At 42.4% G+C, this 19,797-nt stretch overlaps 1 protein-coding gene across 1 annotated transcript in view; it reads right to left on the reverse strand.

Annotated features, from left to right (window-relative positions):
- LOC141051008 (uncharacterized) overlaps nt 1-19,797 on the reverse strand; it is a 407,743-nt gene that overhangs the window by 142,995 nt on the left and 244,951 nt on the right. Inside the window, 9 exon segments of the mRNA XM_073547784.1 lie at nt 8,715-8,805; nt 9,004-9,101; nt 9,185-9,308; nt 9,392-9,571; nt 9,701-9,850; nt 9,953-10,047; nt 10,128-10,251; nt 10,325-10,480; nt 10,610-10,759. Coding sequence (XP_073403885.1) covers nt 8,715-8,805; nt 9,004-9,101; nt 9,185-9,308; nt 9,392-9,571; nt 9,701-9,850; nt 9,953-10,047; nt 10,128-10,251; nt 10,325-10,480; nt 10,610-10,687 — 1,096 coding nt within the window. The 5' untranslated portion in view covers nt 10,688-10,759.

The raw sequence follows: 19,797 nt of genomic DNA on the forward strand, positions 1-19,797 counted from the left end.
TACAGTATATTTTTCTCTTTTTATTATTTTATCTCATTTCTATGTTATTACGATCTATTTTCTACTGTTGGATTAAGTGATTATTCCTGTACCATGTAATCACCAGTGTTTAATACTCTGATAATGGGTATTGTTCCCCGAGCTATGAATAAGGGCTGTGAACAAGCATGAAACGCGTCGGCGGGGATGTCGCCATAAGTGTATGTGTTTTTTGTTAGCACAAACCTGCACAGAAGGAAAAGTTTTAACCAAGGAATAAACGTGATGTATTAACCTTTCTATGTGTTGCTGGATTATCGCTGTACAAGTCCTGCTTCTACATATTCTCTGAATCCTTAACTTGAGGTCATAGACATCTATCGTATAAGGGGGTTACTTACCTCTTCTGTACAGTCATCACATCAAGTCCATGGTGGGACTCATACACAACACATGCCCTATACACGCTGATGCCAAGTCCATGGCCCTCAAGGGTTTATCTCTCATGAGATATCATTATTACTAATAATCCCCTTCCCCTGATGGCCAGGTGCCCCGCCAGTCTCCATGCCTCCTCTTGAGGATGAACTAGTGACCGATTTATCCAATCACTATCCGCAGCCGAGACTAATCCTTTCCTGCTGTGGATGAGTTAGGCTGGCGCAATCACATGACCAAACGGTAAGAGCAGATTGTACAGAGATCGGCCCTATATTCGTTTTTGTGGGGAAACTGTATTACTTTAGCTTTAGCCTGTGAAATGTTGTAGCTAAAATGCTTTAATAGAAAAATATACTGAATACTGCGTTCTTTTGTTTAATTTTAATCAACCTGAGATCCAGATCTCCTACAATGTGCCATATGCCATATATAACCCATCTGTAACACCACAATAAAGCAAGGTGAACAGAAAATGCACACTTTTACAAAATTATTATAAAAATAATTTTTATTATATCAAAAAGTATTTAAAAACATCAAATAAACAATAAGGCAACCTCAATTGTGGGACGACAAAAAGGGCTAGTCACCCCAATACACGAATATCATATGTGCAGCAGGTATGAAACATTTTTAGATTGCTAGCAATTAATGGCATAAATATGATACAATATGATTTCAAAATGCGCTAGAAAAAATTCCTACTTCCATTTATATAAGCCCGGCAGCTGCCATAGCTATTATCAGCACAAACTGAATAAAAGCCCTACTATCTGCCAAATTTCTCATATGCAACTATACAATAGTGTAAAAACACATAGTGTGTCAATGATATGAGCGATATCAACGCTCAAACTAAATCTCACCTGGAAAACTGTGACGTGTGGAGTGGCTGCCGCGTCCCTCACCCCGACGCGTTTCGTCCTCTTCTTCAGGGGGCGTGACGGGGGGAGAGGGAGAGCGGGTATTTAAATGGTCCAAAACCAATCAGAAGAGTTCAATTAATTACTCCGTTAGCTCCAATAGTACTCCCACATTGCGGCGCACCACGTCATTCTCCCGCTGCCTCAAAAAGTGTCTCATCACCTCCGGTCAGTAAAAAAAGCCGAACAGCAGACTACCTGAATCACAGATGAATACGTGTCAGCAGTCACCATGTTGCCGGAGACTTTCAAGACAGGGCGCAGATAGAAATCAGCAGCGCGCACGTAGAATACATAGAGATATATAAATGTGATTCTAATTCTACCAATATAATCAGGAAACAAATATTTATTAAAAAAAACCAAAAGAAAAATAACTAATAATTGTGTAGTATAATATTATCCATCTAAGTAATTTTCAAAAGACTAATCAATGCGGACCTTTTGTAATCCACAAAAATCAATACAGTACATAAACTAACATAATTTATATAATCATGATGTGCAACCAAATATAAAGTAATTAAATTACAGCAAATCACCAATTTCTATAAATATAATACATTAAGTGAATACATCATATACAATTAATAAATAACAATTGGCTCATATAAAATAAATACCGTATTTTTTGCTTTGTAAGACGCACTTTTTTTCCCCCAAATTTGGGGGGAAAATAGGGGTGCGTCTTACAATGCAAACATAACTTTTATTGTGCTGCCGCTGCGGGTGTCCGTTACTTGCCGCCACAGCGCTGGGTCCCTCGGGTGCTGCCGCCACCACGCTGTGTGCCCCGGTGCCTGCCGCCGCCGGACTCTGTCCCTTGCTGCGTGGGGGGCTCTGCCGTTCCATCCATGCCTGTGCGGTGGCTTGCTTCCTGGAAAATGGCTGCCGCGCAAGCGCAGATGGAGATTTCGGCACTGAAATGTCAGGAGATGAGATTTCAGCGCTGAAATCTCATCTCCCGAGATTTCAATGCCGAGATCTCCATCTGCGCTTGTGCGGCGGCCATTTTCCAGGAAGCAAGCCACCGCACAGGCATGGATGGAACTGCAGAGCCCCCAACGCAGCAAGGGACAGAGCACGGCGGCGGCAGGCACCGGGGGACACAGCGTGGCGCCAGCAGCACCTGAGGGACCCAGCACGGCGGCGGCAGCACCCGGAGGACCCAGCACGGTGGCGGCAGCACCAGGTACAGAGTGGGCGGCAGCACCCCGGTGACAGAGTGGGCGACAGCACCTCGGGGACAGAGTGGGCGACAGCACCCCGGGGACAGAGTAGGGGACAGAGTGGGTGACAGCACCAGGGGACAGAGCGGTAAGCAATAAGACGCCTGGATTATAAGAAGCACCACCATTTTATTAAAAAATGTTTTTTCCTATTTTTCTCCTCAAAATTTGGGGGGCGTCTTATAATCCGGATCGTCTTATAAAGCGAAAAATACGGTAATTCCCAATACTTGTGAATAAACAAAAAAAAATAATAATATAAAATGCTCATAATACATTTTTAAGATTCATATTAATAATATATAAGTGAATATATAAATATAAAGTGAATATAATAATACCGATTATAAATTTATTACAGTGCACAAACTAATATACACCATTCCATTAGATTAAACTTGATAGAGGAATCCATCACGATAGACTCCTTAAATTCTCCATGAAGCCAAAGCACAATGACAACAAACAATAGAATTTCTATCTGTACTAAAATAAAAATAATAAAAATTAAAAAATAATAATAAAACCTGAAAAACACTCCCTACAACCCCTAAAAATATATATATACAAAATACATATATATATTTATATTCACATATAAATTCATGAATAGCCTATACAACCCCATTACAAGAAAGCACTGAATCCAAAACTTTCATTTAACCCATTTGGGACTAAAGTCCCCAACCTATAAATCCATTTGCACTTCAATTTAGCAAGATTTTTTCCCAAATCACCTCCTCTTGATCCCATTTGGATAACATCAATTCCCTTCGCAACCAATAGACTCGAATCACTGTTATGATAATGGAAGAAATGACGAGGTACAGTTTTGAGAAGAGACGGATCAGAAACTGTTTGTCCGTTCTCAATGTCCCTAACATGTTCCCTAATGCGTACACGTAATTCCTGTGTTGTAAGTCCAATATAAAATTTTACACATGGACATTGCACACAATATACAACCCCTTTGGTTGAACAAATAATGAAATATAATAAAATTAAGGGTACCACGGGTACGGGTATAGCTTCCAAAATTGACTTGGGGATTGTACCAACAGTAACCGCTTCTTCAAGAATAGAAATCAGTTCCTCCTGATATGCTAATAAGGGATTAGAAGGTAACCTGCGATAACAATTGTAATCATTTAACAATTTGTAGGCCTGATTTTCATAAAGCTCATACAGTAGGGCCCTAAGCGGTTACTGTTGGTACAATCCCCAAGTCAATTTTGGAAGCTATACAAAAATTAAGTCCAAAACTTCCAACTTTTTATTTAATCCCCAAGATTCATAAAGATCCTCTCAATCCCCCAGGGAGACCAATTGTGGCAGGTAACGATGGTTTATGCGAAATTATCTGTGACACACTGGAGTTTTATCTCAGGCCATTGGTTACCAGCCTTCCATCGTATATTAGGGATACCACGTCTGCTTTGCAGAGATTGGACAATATGTATTTAACTGAAAACATGATTATGGTCACGGCAGACGTGGCATCCCTATATACATCGATTAAGCATAAAGGTGGTTTAGCATCAGCATCGTGGTAATTGAAAACAAGCAATCTTGATGCACATCTTGTGGATTTGCTCTTAGTCCTGTTGGAAATTATTTTGACCCATAATTGTTTTATTTTTAACAAAAAATTTTTTTTACAAAAACAGGGTACTGCGATGGGGGCTTCCTGCGCACCCTCGTACGCTAATTTGTTCTTGGGTGGATGGGAAAGGGAGATCTTCATTAGCAACCCTGTGCCCGGCATTGAGAACACACATCATTGGATGAGATACATCGATGATGTGTGGTTCATAAGGGAGGGTCCCCAACAGGACTTGGATTGCTTAATGGCCAGACTTAATCAAAATGATTTGAATATTAAATTGACCTATAAAGCCGGTAGGGAGCTTGATTTTTTAGATATTCAAATCAAGACATCATCAAATGGAGGTATTATGACAGAGGTATATAGAAAACCTACTGCAACTAACACCTTGTTGCATGCAACATCTTCCCATCCCATATCCACTATAAGAGGGATATCAACGGGTCAGTTTTTGAGAGTTAAGCGTATTTGCTCAGATGAGTATTCCTTTGAACATCAATCTAAAATTCTGAGGAAAAGATTCCATGATAGGGGGTATAGTAAAAAAATGATTTCTTATGGATATCATCGTGCTAAATATACCCACAGAAAAGATTTGTTATATAGGAATACAGTTAAGAAAGACACAGACAACCAAGTTCGTTTAATTTCCACGCTCAATAGCCAATGGTCTGAGTTTAAAGAAATTATTAAAAAACATTGGTCTACTTTGTTGTCATATCCCGTTTTGAGTAAATGTTTACCCTCTTCACTTTTGATAACCACAAGGAGATCAAAAAATCTCAAAGATTTGCTAGTACATAGCCACTATGAGACACCATCGACTGCTAATAACACTTGGCTAGAGATAAAGGGATTTTTCCCTTGCGGGCATTGTGAAGGATGTGATCACATGGTTAAAGCCAAAGAATTTTCGAATGCAAGTGGTACCCGTAATTTTATTATCAGACATTTCATTACTTGTTCAACCAAAGGGGTTGTATATTGTGTGCAATGTCCATGTGTAAAATTTTATATTGGGCTTACAACACGGGAATTACGTGTACGCATTAGGGAACATGTCAGGGACATTGAGAACGGTCAAACAGTTTCTGATCCGTCTCTTCTCAAAACTGTACCTCGTCATTTCTTCCATTATCATAACAGTGATTCGAGTCTATTGGTTGCGAAGGGAATTGATGTTATCCAAATGGGATCAAGAGGAGGTGATTTGGGAAAAAATCTTGCTAAATTGAAGTGCAAATGGATTTATAGGTTGGGGACTTTAGTCCCAAATGGGTTAATTGAAAGTTTTGGATTCAGTGCTTTCTTGTAATGGGGTTGTATAGGCTATTCATGAATTTATATGTGAATATAAATATATATATGTATTTTGCATATATATATTTTTAGGGGTTGTAGGGAGTGTTTTTCATGTTTTATTATTATTTTTTAATTTTTATTATTTTTATTTTAGTACAGATGGAAATTCTATTTTGTTGTCATTGTGCTTTGGCTTCATGGAGAATTTAAGGAGGAGTCTATATCGTGATGGATACTTCTATCAAGTTTAATCTAATGGAATGGTGTATATTAGTTTGTGCACTGTAATCTATAATAATAAATGCCCTAAGCAGCTTCCGGTTGTAACAACTTCCGTCCAGTTGTAACCGGTGACGTCACCGCAAACCTCTTTCCATGTTAACCCTCAACACACACACTCCTCTCACCTTTCACCATCTCCACTCACGTCCACTCACTCTTTCACTCCACATACGACCCTTTCTCTCACTCCGTCTCTCATACTCACGCCGTCATCGCCGCTGATCCACGATCCCCGACATCTTCTTCCGCCGGCGCCCTCCTAGATCCAGACGTCCACCACGCCGGCGACATGTTCTTGCGGCGACGCCATTTTGGATCGGCGAAATCCCGCGATAGTCAAGATGGCGTCGCCGCAAGAACATGTCGCCGGCAAGGACGACGTCGGGATCCAAAATGGCGTCGGTGGAAGATGATGTCAGGGATCGTGGAAAAGCAGCGATGACGGCGTGAGTATGAGAGACGGAGTGAGAGAAGGGGTCGTATGTGGAGTGAAGGAGTGAGTGGACGTGAGAGGAGTGTGTGTTGAGGATTAACATGGCAAGAGGTGTGATGCTATCGCATCCTCCCGATGCGATAGCATCGGGCCATAATCTAGTAAATTTATAATCAGTATTGTTATATTCACTTTATATTTATATATTCACTTATATATTATTAATATGAATCTTAAAAATGTATTATGAGCATTTTATATTATTATTTTTTTGTTTATTCACAAGTATTGGGAATTATTTTATATGAGCCATTTGTTATATATTAATTGTATATGATGCATTCACTTAATGTATTATATTTATATAAATTGGTGTTTTGCTGTAATTTAATTACTTTATATTTGGTTGCACATCATGATTACGGTATATAAATTATGTTAGTTTATGTACTGTATTGATTTTTGTAGATTATAAAAGGTCCGTATTGATTAGTCTTTTGAAAATTACTTAGATGGATAATATTATACTACACAATTATTAGTTATTTTTCTTTTGCTTTTTTAATAAATATTTGTTTCCAGATTATATTGGTAGAATTAGAATCACATTTATATATCTTCATGTATTCTACGTGCGCACTGCTGATTTCTATCTGCGCCCTGTCTTGAAAGTCTCCGACAACATGGTGACTGCTGACACGCATTCACCTGTGATTCAGGTAGTCTGCTGTTCGGCTTTTTTCACTGACCAGAGGTGACGAGACACTTTTTGAGGCAGCGGGAGAATGACGTGGTGCGCCGCAATGTGGGAGTACTATTGGAGCTAACGGAGTAATTAATTGAACTCTTCTGATTGGTTTTGGACCATTTAAATACCCGCTCTCGCTCTCCCCCCCGTCACGCCCCCTGAAGAAGAGGACGAAACGTGCGTTGGGGTGAGGGACGCAGCAGCCACTCCACATGTCACAGTTTTCCAGGTGAGATTTAGTTTGAGCGTTGATATCGCTCATATCATTGACACACTGTGTTTTTACACTATTGTATAGTTGCATATGAGAAATTCGGCAGATAGTAGGGCTTTTATTCAGTTTGCGCTGATAATAGCTATGGCAGTTGCCGGCCTTATATAAATGGAAGTAGGAATTTTTTCTAGCGCATTTTGAAATTGTATTGCATCATATTTATGCCATTGATTGCTAGCAATCTATAAGGCTGGGTTCACACGTACCGGAACTCTCGCGGAAATTACCGCGAGAATTCCGGAATTCCATTCCGCGGGAAAATCGCATTTTAAATTCCCGCGATTTTCCCGTGGAAAAACTAGCATATTGCAAGCGTAATTAGCTTGCAGAATTGCTAGCGTTTTCCAAGCGATCTGGAGCATCGATTGGAGAACTGATTGACAGGTTGGTCACACTTGTCAAACATAGTGTTTGACGAGTGTGACCAACTTTTTACTATTGAGGCCGCCTATGCGGCATCAATAGTAAAAGATGCAATGTAAAAAATAATAAAGAATAAAAAAAATATTGTTATTCTCACCTTCCGAAGTCCCGCGCAGCCTTCCTGCCTCTCTCCACGCTCGCGGTCCCAGTAATCCTTTGTGCGAATTACCGCGATGATGTCCGTTCTCGCAGGATCGCGACGTCTCGCGGTCATTCGCGATGACGTCGCGTGAATGACCGCGAGACTTCGCGATCCCGCGAGAACGGACGTCATCGCTCGCAAAGGCTTACTGGGACCGGGAGCGTGGAGAGAGGCAGGAAGGCTGCGCGGGACGTCGGAAGGTGAGAATAACAATATTTTTTATTTTAAATTCTATTTTTTACAGGGATATGGTACCCAAAGGCCGGAGGACAGTCTCCTCTCCTCCGGACCATGGGTACCATCCGCAAATGTTCTCCTTACTTTTCGCATGGTGTGCACAGCCACATGCGGAAAGTAAGCAGAACAATGCATTCCTATGGGTGCGGGATCGCCGCGATTCCGCGAAATTAATGAGCATGCTGCGTTTTTTACCGCAAAGCGATTCCGCCGCGGTAAAATCCGCAGCATTAGCACAGCATTGCGGAATCCCATAGGAATGCTTGGGATGCTTATTTTTCACGGCAAAATCGTGCGGTTAAAACCGCCGCGGAAACGCAAAAAAAAATGCAACGTGTGAACTCAGCCTAAATGTCTCATACCTGCTGCACATATGATATTCGTGTATTGGGATGACTAGCCCTTTTTGTCGTCCCACAATTGAGGTTGCCTTATTGTTTATTTGATGTTTTTAAATACTTTTTGATACAATAAAAATTATTTTCATAATAATTTTGTAAAAGTGTGCATTTTCAGTTCACCTTGCTTTATTGTGGTGTTACAGATGGGTTATATATTCTTTTGTTTAAGCAGCAAATCCTTTGGTCAATAAAAATGCACATCAAAAAGTCCTGAGTAAACAAGCCCTAAAAATGCAACATATAATTCTACAAGAAGAATCTGTGATTTCTCTGCAATTAGTGGTCACTACTCACCTGGACGGTTATCTGTAGGAATCTCCTCTTTACACCGCTCATCACCCCTCACATATGTCTCTATAGTATTAATATGGGTCAGATATTTACCCTGAAACAAATAATGTAAAAGTCACAGACAGATGGAGAAGTCACATCTATGATCAGCTCTAATCCTGCCATCTCCACCGTTCTCATTACACAAGTATAAAACATATCATACTGGTGGATAAAACAAGACTGAGCACAAGATCTTCACAGCCGTCTACACATCATAGGGGAGATCTCATGACACCTTCTCTCCATCTACCTGATGATCCTGAGGAACATTGGGATCTTCTTGTTTACAGTCCTGTGGAAGAAGAGGACGGGGACCTCTCGCTGGTGTTGTTCTCTTACTGCAGAGATCTGGAGGAAACACATACAGGGACTGAATTCAATCTTTACATACAGATAATTATAGGCCGTGTGTATTTAGTCCTTTCTATTACCTGGTGGTGTGAGGGGCTGGGGAACCTCCATCATGACGTCCTTGTACAGATCTTTATGTCCTTCTAAATATTCCCACTCCTCCATGGAGAAATAGACGGTGACATCCTGACACCTTATAAGAACCTGACACATACAATGATACCGTCATCACCCTGTTCCCTCCATAGCGTTATGGTATAATGTCCCAGCATTCCCAGCAGTGTCACCTCTCCAGTCAGCAGCTCAACCATCTTGTAGGTGAGTTCTAGGATCTTCTGGTCATTGATGTCCTCATGTATCAGGGGGTGAGGTAGAGGTCCCGTGATTGGGCTCAGAGGTCTTCCACATCCCTCAGACACAGGGGCCTGACAGCGCTCACTAGAGGTCTTCTTCACTACTGTGTAATCCTGGTTATGGAGAGACACATTAATAAATCTCACTACAGACATTTCCTTAGTCCTCACCTCTCCTGTTCTGTCCATCTGTTGCTCCTGTGGATAAGAATGATGTAATGTGACACCATCAGAATCTCTCACCTCTCCAGTAAGCCGGAATAGTATCCCTAGGGAGAGGTGTAATATTGTCTCCATCATATTGTCCCTGCTCCTATCCATCATCGACGGATCAATCAGGAAAATTCTGTTATAGAGAAAATCTTCACTGAGAGGATTTAATATTGTAGGGACCTGAATAGGGAGAAGATGAGCTGATGTAACATCATAAAGAATCTATTCAATATGATTCAAAAAATCTTCTGCACATCACATCTTTATGGTGGCAGCATCTACCTGATGATCCTGAGGAACATTAGGATTTTCTTGTTTACAGTTCTGTGGAAGAGGACGGGGACATCTCTCTGGTGTTTCCCTCTTACTGAATACAACTGGAGGAAACACATAAAATGACTGAGTTCATCTTTTAGACACTGATAATTAAAGGCCATGTGGATTTTGTCCTGTTTACCTGGTGGTGTGAGGGGCCGGGGAACTTCCATCATGACGTCCTTGTGCAGATCTTTGTGTCCTTCTAAATACTCCCACTCCTCCATGGACAAATAGACGGCGACATCCTGACACCTTATAGGAACCTGACACATACAATGATATCATCATCCCCTGATCACTTCATAGCATTACAGTATAATGTCCCAGCAGTGTCACCTCTCCAGTCAGCAGCTCAATTATCTTGTAGGTGAGTCTTGAGATCTCCTGGTCATTGATGTTCACATGTATCAGGGGGTGAGGTGGTCTTCCCCATCCCTCAGACACAGGGTCCTGACAGCGCTCACTAGAGGCCTTCTTCACTACTGTGTAATCCTGGTTATGGAGAGACACATTAATAAATCTCACTACAGACATTTCCAGAGTCCTCACCACTCCAGTTCTGTCCTTCTGTTATTCCCATAGATAAGAATGATGCAATGTGACATCATGAGAATCTCTCACCTCTCCAGTAAGCTGGAAGAGAATCTCTACGGTGAGATGTAACATCCTGTTCGCCATCTTGTCCCTGTCCCTATTCATCCTTTATGGGTCAATCAGGAAATTTCTGTTATATAGAAGATCTGCATTGAGAAGATCTGATATTGTGGAGACCTGAATGGAAGATGAGAAAATGTAACATCATAAAGAATCTATTCAATGTGTTATGAAGATATGAAGAAATCTTCTCCACGCCACATCTTCATGATGGCAGCACATAGGGCACATCCAATATCGTCATTGCAGCAATGTAAAACAGACTGACGGAAACAATGGACGCCTGAGTGATGGAGTGGAAATATTTTTCATAAAGATGAAGCGCACCCTGAACTCCATGTGTGGTCACCAGACCTATAAATGACTTCTCCCGGGTGCAGAAAGAACCTGCACCTTAGCACGCATTACACCTGTTACCTTCATACTTCCGGATCATGATCTAGATATAAATGCTGTCCCCAAATATTCCCTATATATCTAGGCTGAAGACAATCGCCCCAGGCTGAATGATAGACCACAATAGCGTAGCTACCGTGTGGTTAGAGACGGCAGTCGCCACAGGTGCCCCGTGCTCTGAGAGTGCCCACCCGAAGCTACGCTACTGTAACTGTAACGGCGTCCACAGCGCGCCCATACAGTTACACTCTGTGGCAGAGCAGAGAGAATCGATCTCCCTGCTCTGCCATCCGGCAAGTATGGGGCCCTTGATCAGGTGGGGGGCCCGGGTCCAGCAGAAGGCCCCTCATGCCCGTCATTGCAAGTTCAACTGTATTGGCTAGATGCCAATACAGTTGACCGCATTGATGAAAGTGGGGGCATTTCACTCCCTCTCCCATCATCCCCCTCTCAGCATCTCACGTCACTGACACTGACAGCGGGCGCGATGATGTCAATACTCGGCGCCCGTTGTGCGGGTACTCGGAGCAGAGGAGGATAGGTGAGTATTGTAGTTATTTATTTTTTATGGGGGTGCTTTATATTATATAGAGTCTGCCTATGGGGGGTGCATTATACTATACAGAGTCTGCCTATGGGGGATGCATTAAACTATATAGATACTCCCTATGGGGGGGTGCATTTTACTATATAGAGCTTGCCTATGGGGGGTGCATTATACAACAGAGTCTCCCTATGGGGGTGCATTATATTATATAGAGTCCCCTTATGGGGGTGCATTATACTATGGAGTTTGCCTATGGGGTTGACTTATACGAAATAGTCTACCTATGGGGGTGCATTATACAAAATATAGTCTGCCTATGGGGTGCATTATACTATATGGAGTCTTCCTATAGGGGGTACATTATACAATATACAGTCTGCCTATGGGAATGGATTATATATATATATATATATATATATATATATATATATATATATAATGATGAAATGATGAGTGTACATATGTGTGTCTGTATGTGTGTGTCTGTATCAAACCATGCCCACTCCACAATGCCCGCCCACTCCACATAGCCACACTCACTCTAATATTCCACATCATTCCGTCAGCCAGAGCCACCAGACTACTACCCCTAATATCCCACATCATGCCGTCAGCCAGAGCCACCAGACTACTACCAATAATATCCCACATCATCCTGTCAGATCCATCGGACTACTACTCCTAATATCCCACATCATCCTGTCAGAGCCACTGAGCTACTACCCCTAATATCCCACATCATCCTGTCAGCCAGAGCCACAGGACTACTATCCCTAGCTTCCTCCCAGTATCCCGACTGCTGTGATGTCACTGGTTTCTCCCTCAGCAGACAAATGTCAGCAAAGAAATAACGGCCCCGAGCACATCCTGCCCATTCTTAGGGTGCCGTTACATTTAGCATTGCACCAGCGATCCCGACCACGATATGACCTGGCCAGGATCGCAGGTGCATCGCTAAATGGTCGCTGGTGAGCAGCCAAACAGGCAGATCTCACCAGCGATGCAGCAGCGGTCGTTACTTACCTGTCAGACGCGGCGATGATGACGTCCTCCACCCGCGTCGCTCGTCGGCGCCAGCAGGAAGCTCAGCAGGAAGCGGCCGACGAAAAACGGCCCAGGACGTTCTCGCGTGATCAGCGATAACCAGCGGGGGGGGGGGGGGGGGGGGAGAGCCGGTCAGAGGTGGGTATCACATGTAGCGATATCGCTAGCAATATCGCAGCTGCGTCACAAAATCGGTGCCGCTTTAGCGATATTGCTATGTGTAAAGCCCCCGTTAAAAACCAACTGCCTGAGCAAAATAGAGGATACAAAAGTAACAGATCGGTCACATTCTCTTCATCTGAATACTATAGCTCTGAAAGAGATTCCGATTCCCCTTCTTGTGATATGGCGCATCGGCAAACTGACCTGAATAGGTCCGTATCTACATCATCAAAAAATGCAGGAAGGACTATCAAGGACATAAATTAATTCACATGACTTCTTACTGTTAAAAGGCATTATTTCGCAGATGATTTCGCACATTCTGATACTTTAAATCCATCCCAGAAGTCTATGGATGTTTTGTCTCCTTTCCAGTTTGTTGAATTGAAAGCAGTGGTGACTTTGTCTTCATTGCAGGATCCACGGTTTGATCCAAGTGCTATTCAGGATTTGGACATTTCCATTCATCCCCAAAATGCATCATTTTACCCTTTGCAATCTCGTGTACCTTGTCTTGACCTGTTCCAGTCTCTAGTAGAAAGACACCTCAGAAAGCTAGAACAACAGACTAGCCATAATGACTTTCATAGAATCATAGAATCATAGAATCGTAGAGTTGGAAGGGACCTCCTGGGCCATCTGGTCCAACCCCCTGCTCAAAGCAGGATTCGCTAAATCATCCCAGTCAGATGTCTGTCCAGCCTCTGTTTGAAGACTTCCATTGAAGGAGAACTCACCACTTCTCGTGGCAGCCTGTTCCACTCATTGATCACTCTAACTGTCAAAAAGTTTTTTCTAATATCTAATCTGTGTCTCCTCCCATTCAGTTTCATCCCATTGCTTCTAGTCTTTCCTTGTGCAAATGAGAATAAAGTTGATCCTTCTACAATGTGACAGCCCTTTAGATATTTGTAGACAGCAATTAAGTCTCCTCTTAGTCTTCTCTTTTGCAAACTAAACATTCCCAAATCCTGCAACCTTTCCTCATAAGACAGGGTTTGCAGACCGGTCACCATTCTGGTCGCTCTTTTCTGAACTTGCTCCAGTTTGTTGATGTCTTTTTTAAAATGTGGTGCCCAAAACTGGACACAATATTCCAGATGAGGTCTGACCAAAGAGGAGTAGAGGGAAATAATGACTTCACGTGATCTAGACTGTATGCTTCTGTTAATACATCCTAGAACTGCATTTGCCTTTTTTGCTGCTGCATCACACTGTTGACTCATATTCAGTCTGTGATCTATTAGTATACCCAAGTCTTTTTCACATGTGCTGTCACTTAGCCCTATTCCTCCCATTCTATATATGCTTTTTTCATTTTTATTGCCCAGATGTAGTACTTTGCATTTCTCCCTGTTAAAAACCATTCTGTTAGTTACTGCCCACTTCTCCAGTTTATTTAAATCTTTTTGAATCCTCTCTCTCTCTTCTCTAGTATTAGCTATCCCTCCTAGCTTTGTGTCATCAGCAAATTTAATCAGTTTACCCTCAATTCCTTCATCTAAATCGTTGATAAAGATGTTGAACAATACAGGGCCCAGGACAGAGCCCTGTGGTACCCCACTTGAGACATTCTTCCAACTGGATGTGCAGCCATTTACGACCACTCTTTGGGTCCGATCACTAAGCCAGCTATGAATCCACCTAACAGTTGCCTTGTCCATTCCATACTTAGTCATTTTTTCAATAAGGATTGTATGAGAGACTTTGTCAAATGCTTTGCTGAAGTCAAGATATACTATATCTACAGCATTTCCTTGATCCACCCAATCAGTGATACCGTCATAGAAGGAAATTAAGTTAGTCTGACATGACTTATTAGTTACAAACCCATGCTGACTCTGTTTGATCACTTCATTCTTATCCAGGTATTGACTTACATGTTGTTTAATAATTTGTTCAAAGATCTTTCCTGGTATAGAAGTCAGACTCACCGGCCTATAGTTGCCTGGGTCCACCTTCTTCCCCTTTTTGAAGATAGGAACAACATTTGCTCTTCTCCAGTCTTCTGGCACTTCTCCTGTTCTCCAAGAATTTTCAAAGATTATGGAGAGTGGTTCAGAAATTTCTTCTGCTATCTCCTTCAGTACTCTGGGGTGTAATTCATCTGGACCTGGAGACTTGAATTCATTTAGGTTAGCTAAGTGTTTCCTCACTATCTTTCTGTTTATAGATATCCTGGATTCTTCTATTCCCTTAATAGGACAGTGAATAACAGTTGGTGTTACATTTCCTTTCTGAGAGAAAACAGATGCAAAATAGGAATTTAAAAGTTCAGCCTTCTCAACATCCTGTCTTACCATTTCATCATTTTCATCCTGTAAAAATCCTATAGCATCTTTGACTTTTCTTTTACTTTTGACATATCCCCAAAATCCTTTATTATTGCTTTTGACATCTCTTGCAAGCCTCAATTCATTTTCAGCTTTAGCTAATCTGATTTGTGCCCTGCAGATTCTGCAGACAGCATTATATTCTTCTTTAGATATGCCTCCCTCTTTCCATTTTATAAACATTTTTTTCTTCCTTTTTAGCATGTGCTTAAGTTCTGTGTTCACCCATCCTGGTTTCCTTAAATGCTTCCTATTCTTCCCTCTTTTCGGAATTGTTAACAACTGTGCTTTGAGAATTTCATTTTTCAAGATTTCCCATCCTTCCTGGACATTTTTGTCTTTAAGGATATCCAGCCATTGGATCCCTCCAATTATCTTTCTGAATCCCTTAAAATCTGCCTTTCTGAAATCTAACCTTGACGTCTGAGTCTTCACAGGTTTTCCGCCTCTAGTTATCCAAAATTCTAAAATAGCATGGTCGCTACCTCCTAGGGTTCCAGCCACTTTTACCTCCTCAACCATTTCCTCCCTGTTTATAAGGATTAGATCCAAGGTAGCAGTTCCCCTTGTTTTCTCCCCTACCTTTTGGAAGATAAAGTTGTCAGCAAGAGAGGATAAGAATTTCCTTGACCTGTTAGTTTTGCCTGAGAGAGATTCCCAACAAATGTCTGGATAGTTGAAATCTCCCATGACAACTATGTCATATTTTTTGGAGAACTTGGCCATTTGATGCATAAAGAGTTCATCCATATCTTCAGCTTGCACAGGCGGCCTGTAGTAAATGCCTACAATGGTGTCCTTTCCATTGTTCTGTCCTTGTATTCTTACCCAAACAGTTTCCACAGAACTCCCAGTCTCTGAAGCTTCAATCTCTGTGCAGATATATGCGTTTCTAACATACAATGCAACACCCCCTCCTCGTTTATCAAGTCTGTTTCTTGCAAATAAGTTGTATCCTTCTAGTCTTGTATTCCAATCATGTGTATCGTCCCACCAAGTTTCAGTGATTCCAATGACATCATATTTCTTTTCCTGTGTTAGTAGTTCCAATTCTCCTTGTTTGTTGCCCATGCTTTGTGCATTAGTATAGAAACATTTTAGTTTGTGATTGGTTTCTCTTTCTCCAATATTTTTATTAATTAGATTCTTTCGTCTTTGTTCTTCCTTTCCACTTCTATTAGCAGAGTTCTCAATAGCATTTGTCAGGTGTATGGCTTTTTCTGGTCTTTTGCTTCCCTTCCCATGTTGTTCTAGTTTAAAGCTCTCCTTACAAGTGTAGCAAGGCGACTTCCAAATACATGCTTTCCAGTCTTCGTAAGGTGCACCCCATCTCTAGCAAGTAGTCCATCGTATAAGTAGTTCACTCCGTGATCCAGAAATCCAAATCGTTGCTGACGGCACCATCGACGTAGCCAGTTGTTCACCTGCAGAATCTTATTCCACCTCCTTGTTCCATGGCCATCCACTGGGAGGATGGAAGAGAAGACCACCTGCGCTCCCAGTTCTTTCACTTTCTTGCCTAAGTCTTCAAAGTCTCTGCAGATGGTTTCCAGGTCGTTTCTTGCGGTGTCATTTGTCCCCACATGTAGTAGCAGGAATGGGTAGTCATCTGTAGGTCTGAAGAGTCCTGATATCCTGTCAGACACATCTTTAATTTTTGCACCTGGAAGACAGCACATTTCTCTTGAAGTTATATCCGGTCTGCAGATAGCGGCCTCTGTTCCTCTCAACAGGGAATCCCCCATGACCACCACTCTCCGTTTCTTCTTCACAACATTTTTCTTTCTCCATCCAGGAGGACTCTGAAGGCGTACAAGGTTGCTGTTTGTTGGCAAAGTCTTATCCTGATGTATTTCTTCATCATTTTCCTGCGTGAGAGCCTGGTACTGGTTTCTGAGCAGTATGGGTGCTGACTGCCTTCTGATCCTCCTGCTTCTCTGGGTCACATGTCTCCATTCCTCTGTTTCTTCAGGTGCACTTCGAATTTCTTCTCTTTCTGTAACATGAAGAGATAATTCTGCTCTGTCCAAGAACTCTTCACTTTCCTTAATGATCTTCAACGTAGCCAACCTCTCTTCGAGATTTTGCAACTTTTCCTCCAACAGGGACACAAGCTTGCATTTGTGGCATGTGAAGTTTGGCTTTTCCACTGGTAAGTCTGTGAACATGTAGCAAGAAATGCAGCTCACCAAATGGCTCCTGGCCTCTTCCATCTTGAGATTTCTTAAAAACGATGAAAGATGAGCCAAAATTCGCACGCCGATAGGCGCACGGTTTTTCCGATTTCCTCTTTTCAGCTGCAACGGCCAAAACCCAGTGATCGTTGAGCTCGCGGAGACTCTTCACTTATCCCAGAAGGCACTGGGAATATGCAAATGATCTCCTCAAGACTCTTCCTCCTCAAGACTTATTCATCATAATATGTCTTTAAAACAATCTAGAGCTATTTCTGAGTTACAGGACAATCCAAACATTGTCATTAGACAATCAGACTGTCATGATCTGACAGTTTTAAATTGCACTGGGTGAACTTTTTTTACTTTGGAAAGTTCCAAGGTGTCTTGACTGTCCCCGGTGGTGGTTAGTGGTATTGCACTTTAGGTTTTTGTGCACTTAATTATGTATCAGGTGTGACACCCTATAAAGGTGTGCTAGGGGTGTGCAATCACTGCCTGTGATATTGTGAGATTGTGTTTACTCTGAGTTTGAGAGCCTGGTGGAAGGATGGAGCTGGAGAGGAGTCCTGCGCAGCTTAGCCAGGGGGGACGTGTTTCAGCTATGGTGTCTGGACGAAGGGCTGGCATGGCGTGGTGGGGTCGCAGTGATGGTGTCGGCGGGAAGTGTCTGCATGGAGTGGTGGAGTGGCGACTATGGAGAGTGGCACTCACCATGTGGGACTTGGCTGCTGAGCTGGACTCAAGCATGTTCGACTTCGTGGCAGAAGCTGGACTCATCTTGGGGACTCAGTTACTAAGCAGCAGCAACTGGTGGTGGACTCTGCTCCAAGGCTGCACTAAGGTGAAGGATCCTGTTATGGTGAGGGATCCAGGTGGAGGAGAAGATGCACGCAGGTGGTGGGCTCTGTTGCTAGGAGCGCACGCAACAGAGCAAAGCTAAGTGGTGTTCCCCCTGTATTGTCTCTTTCCTCATGTGTGTTATTAGTGCAGTGGTGGGATTAGTCTCCGCACCGACCCATTCCCTAGTGAGGGTTTAGGGTCAGGGCGAGCAAGGGGTTAAGGTTCGCGTGCGGCGATAGGCGCGGAGCCTGTATAGGGAATGTTAGGAGTGCAGGGACACTGGCTCAGGGGAGCTTAGGAGGTCTCCATGTCCCCATTCCCTATCGCAGGGCCCACCATTGTTAATGTTTCCCAGGTTCCCCCTTATTATTTAAATTCGCCTTACTGGAGGCGGGGTTTCCAGAATTATTGTATAACGTGTAATACCTAAATTCGCCAGGTGGAGGCGGCGTATCCACCTGCACGTTTTATTATTTAAATGCGCCCCACTGGAGGCGGTGTATCCAGGGTCACGTGTGTTATGGGTTCGCCTTGCGGAAACATCTGCGTCCAGACACACGTGACCATGACACAGACAAAGGGGGATGTACTGTGATTTTGGAAGTTGTTTATACGTGTATTCTGTGAATACTGTTCTACATGATTGTTCCACGTATTTGCGTCTGCAATCTGACCCTACGTCTAGTTTGAAACTGGAATTATCTTATTTAATTCAAGAGGGAATGGTTTCTGAAGTTCTCGACTCCAAGGCTGCTAAATGGCTGTTACCAGATTTTCCCATTATACCTGCCTTTCATGGGTTACCCAAAACGCGCATAAAGAGGTTTTTCCTCCACCCCTTAGACCCATTATATCCAGCATAGGGTCTTTGAACGAAAATTTAAGTTCTTGGGTTGACAGCCATTTGCACCCTTTGGTGTTAAGAGTTCCCGGCTATTTAAAGGACTCCTCATCTGTCCTAACTGCAATTAATGATTTGCAATGGAAACGCGTTTTTTGTTTCTTCACTTGTGATGTGGTTAGTCTTTATTCATCCATTCCGCATGCTTTAGCCATCCAGGCCATCAAACATCACCTGGATAATTACAGCAATTATTCTGTCAAATTAAAGTCTTTTCTCATCAGATCGCTCACATACCTGCTAGGACATAATTTTTTTATGTTCAATTAAAAAAAATTTCTGCAAATTCTCGGTGGTCCGATGGGGCTGAAATTTTCCCCTTCCCTAGCCATTCTCTGTATGGCCTGGTGGAAAGAGAAATTTCATTTTTCTGACTTGAATTGTTTTTCTCAATACATTCATTGGATTGGCAGGTATGTGGACGATCTGATTTTCGTTTGGAAGGGTCCTCGTGCAGGCTTAGATCTGTTTCACGTGTTTTTGAATTCCAATAATCTGAATCTGTCTTTCACCATCAGCAACATTGGTGATGAAGTGCCTTTCTTAGACATTTGGTTAGCAAATTTTTTAGTCAAAAAATTCACACTTCGGTGTATAGAAAAAGTGTTTCTGGTAATGCACTTCTTTTGTCATCATCTTCCCATGACAGAGCCATTCCATATGGAGAGTTTAACAGGACCAGACGTCTCTGTTCAGATCGAGAGTCCTTTTTCAAAGAAAGTCGTATTGTGACGCAGCGTCTTTTGGACAGAGGA

The sequence above is a fragment of the Dendrobates tinctorius genome, unplaced genomic scaffold (genome assembly GCF_039654945.1).
Source record: "Dendrobates tinctorius isolate UK_male_01 unplaced genomic scaffold, ASM3965494v1 ptg000155l, whole genome shotgun sequence".
Classification (NCBI taxonomy): domain Eukaryota; kingdom Metazoa; phylum Chordata; class Amphibia; order Anura; family Dendrobatidae; genus Dendrobates; species Dendrobates tinctorius.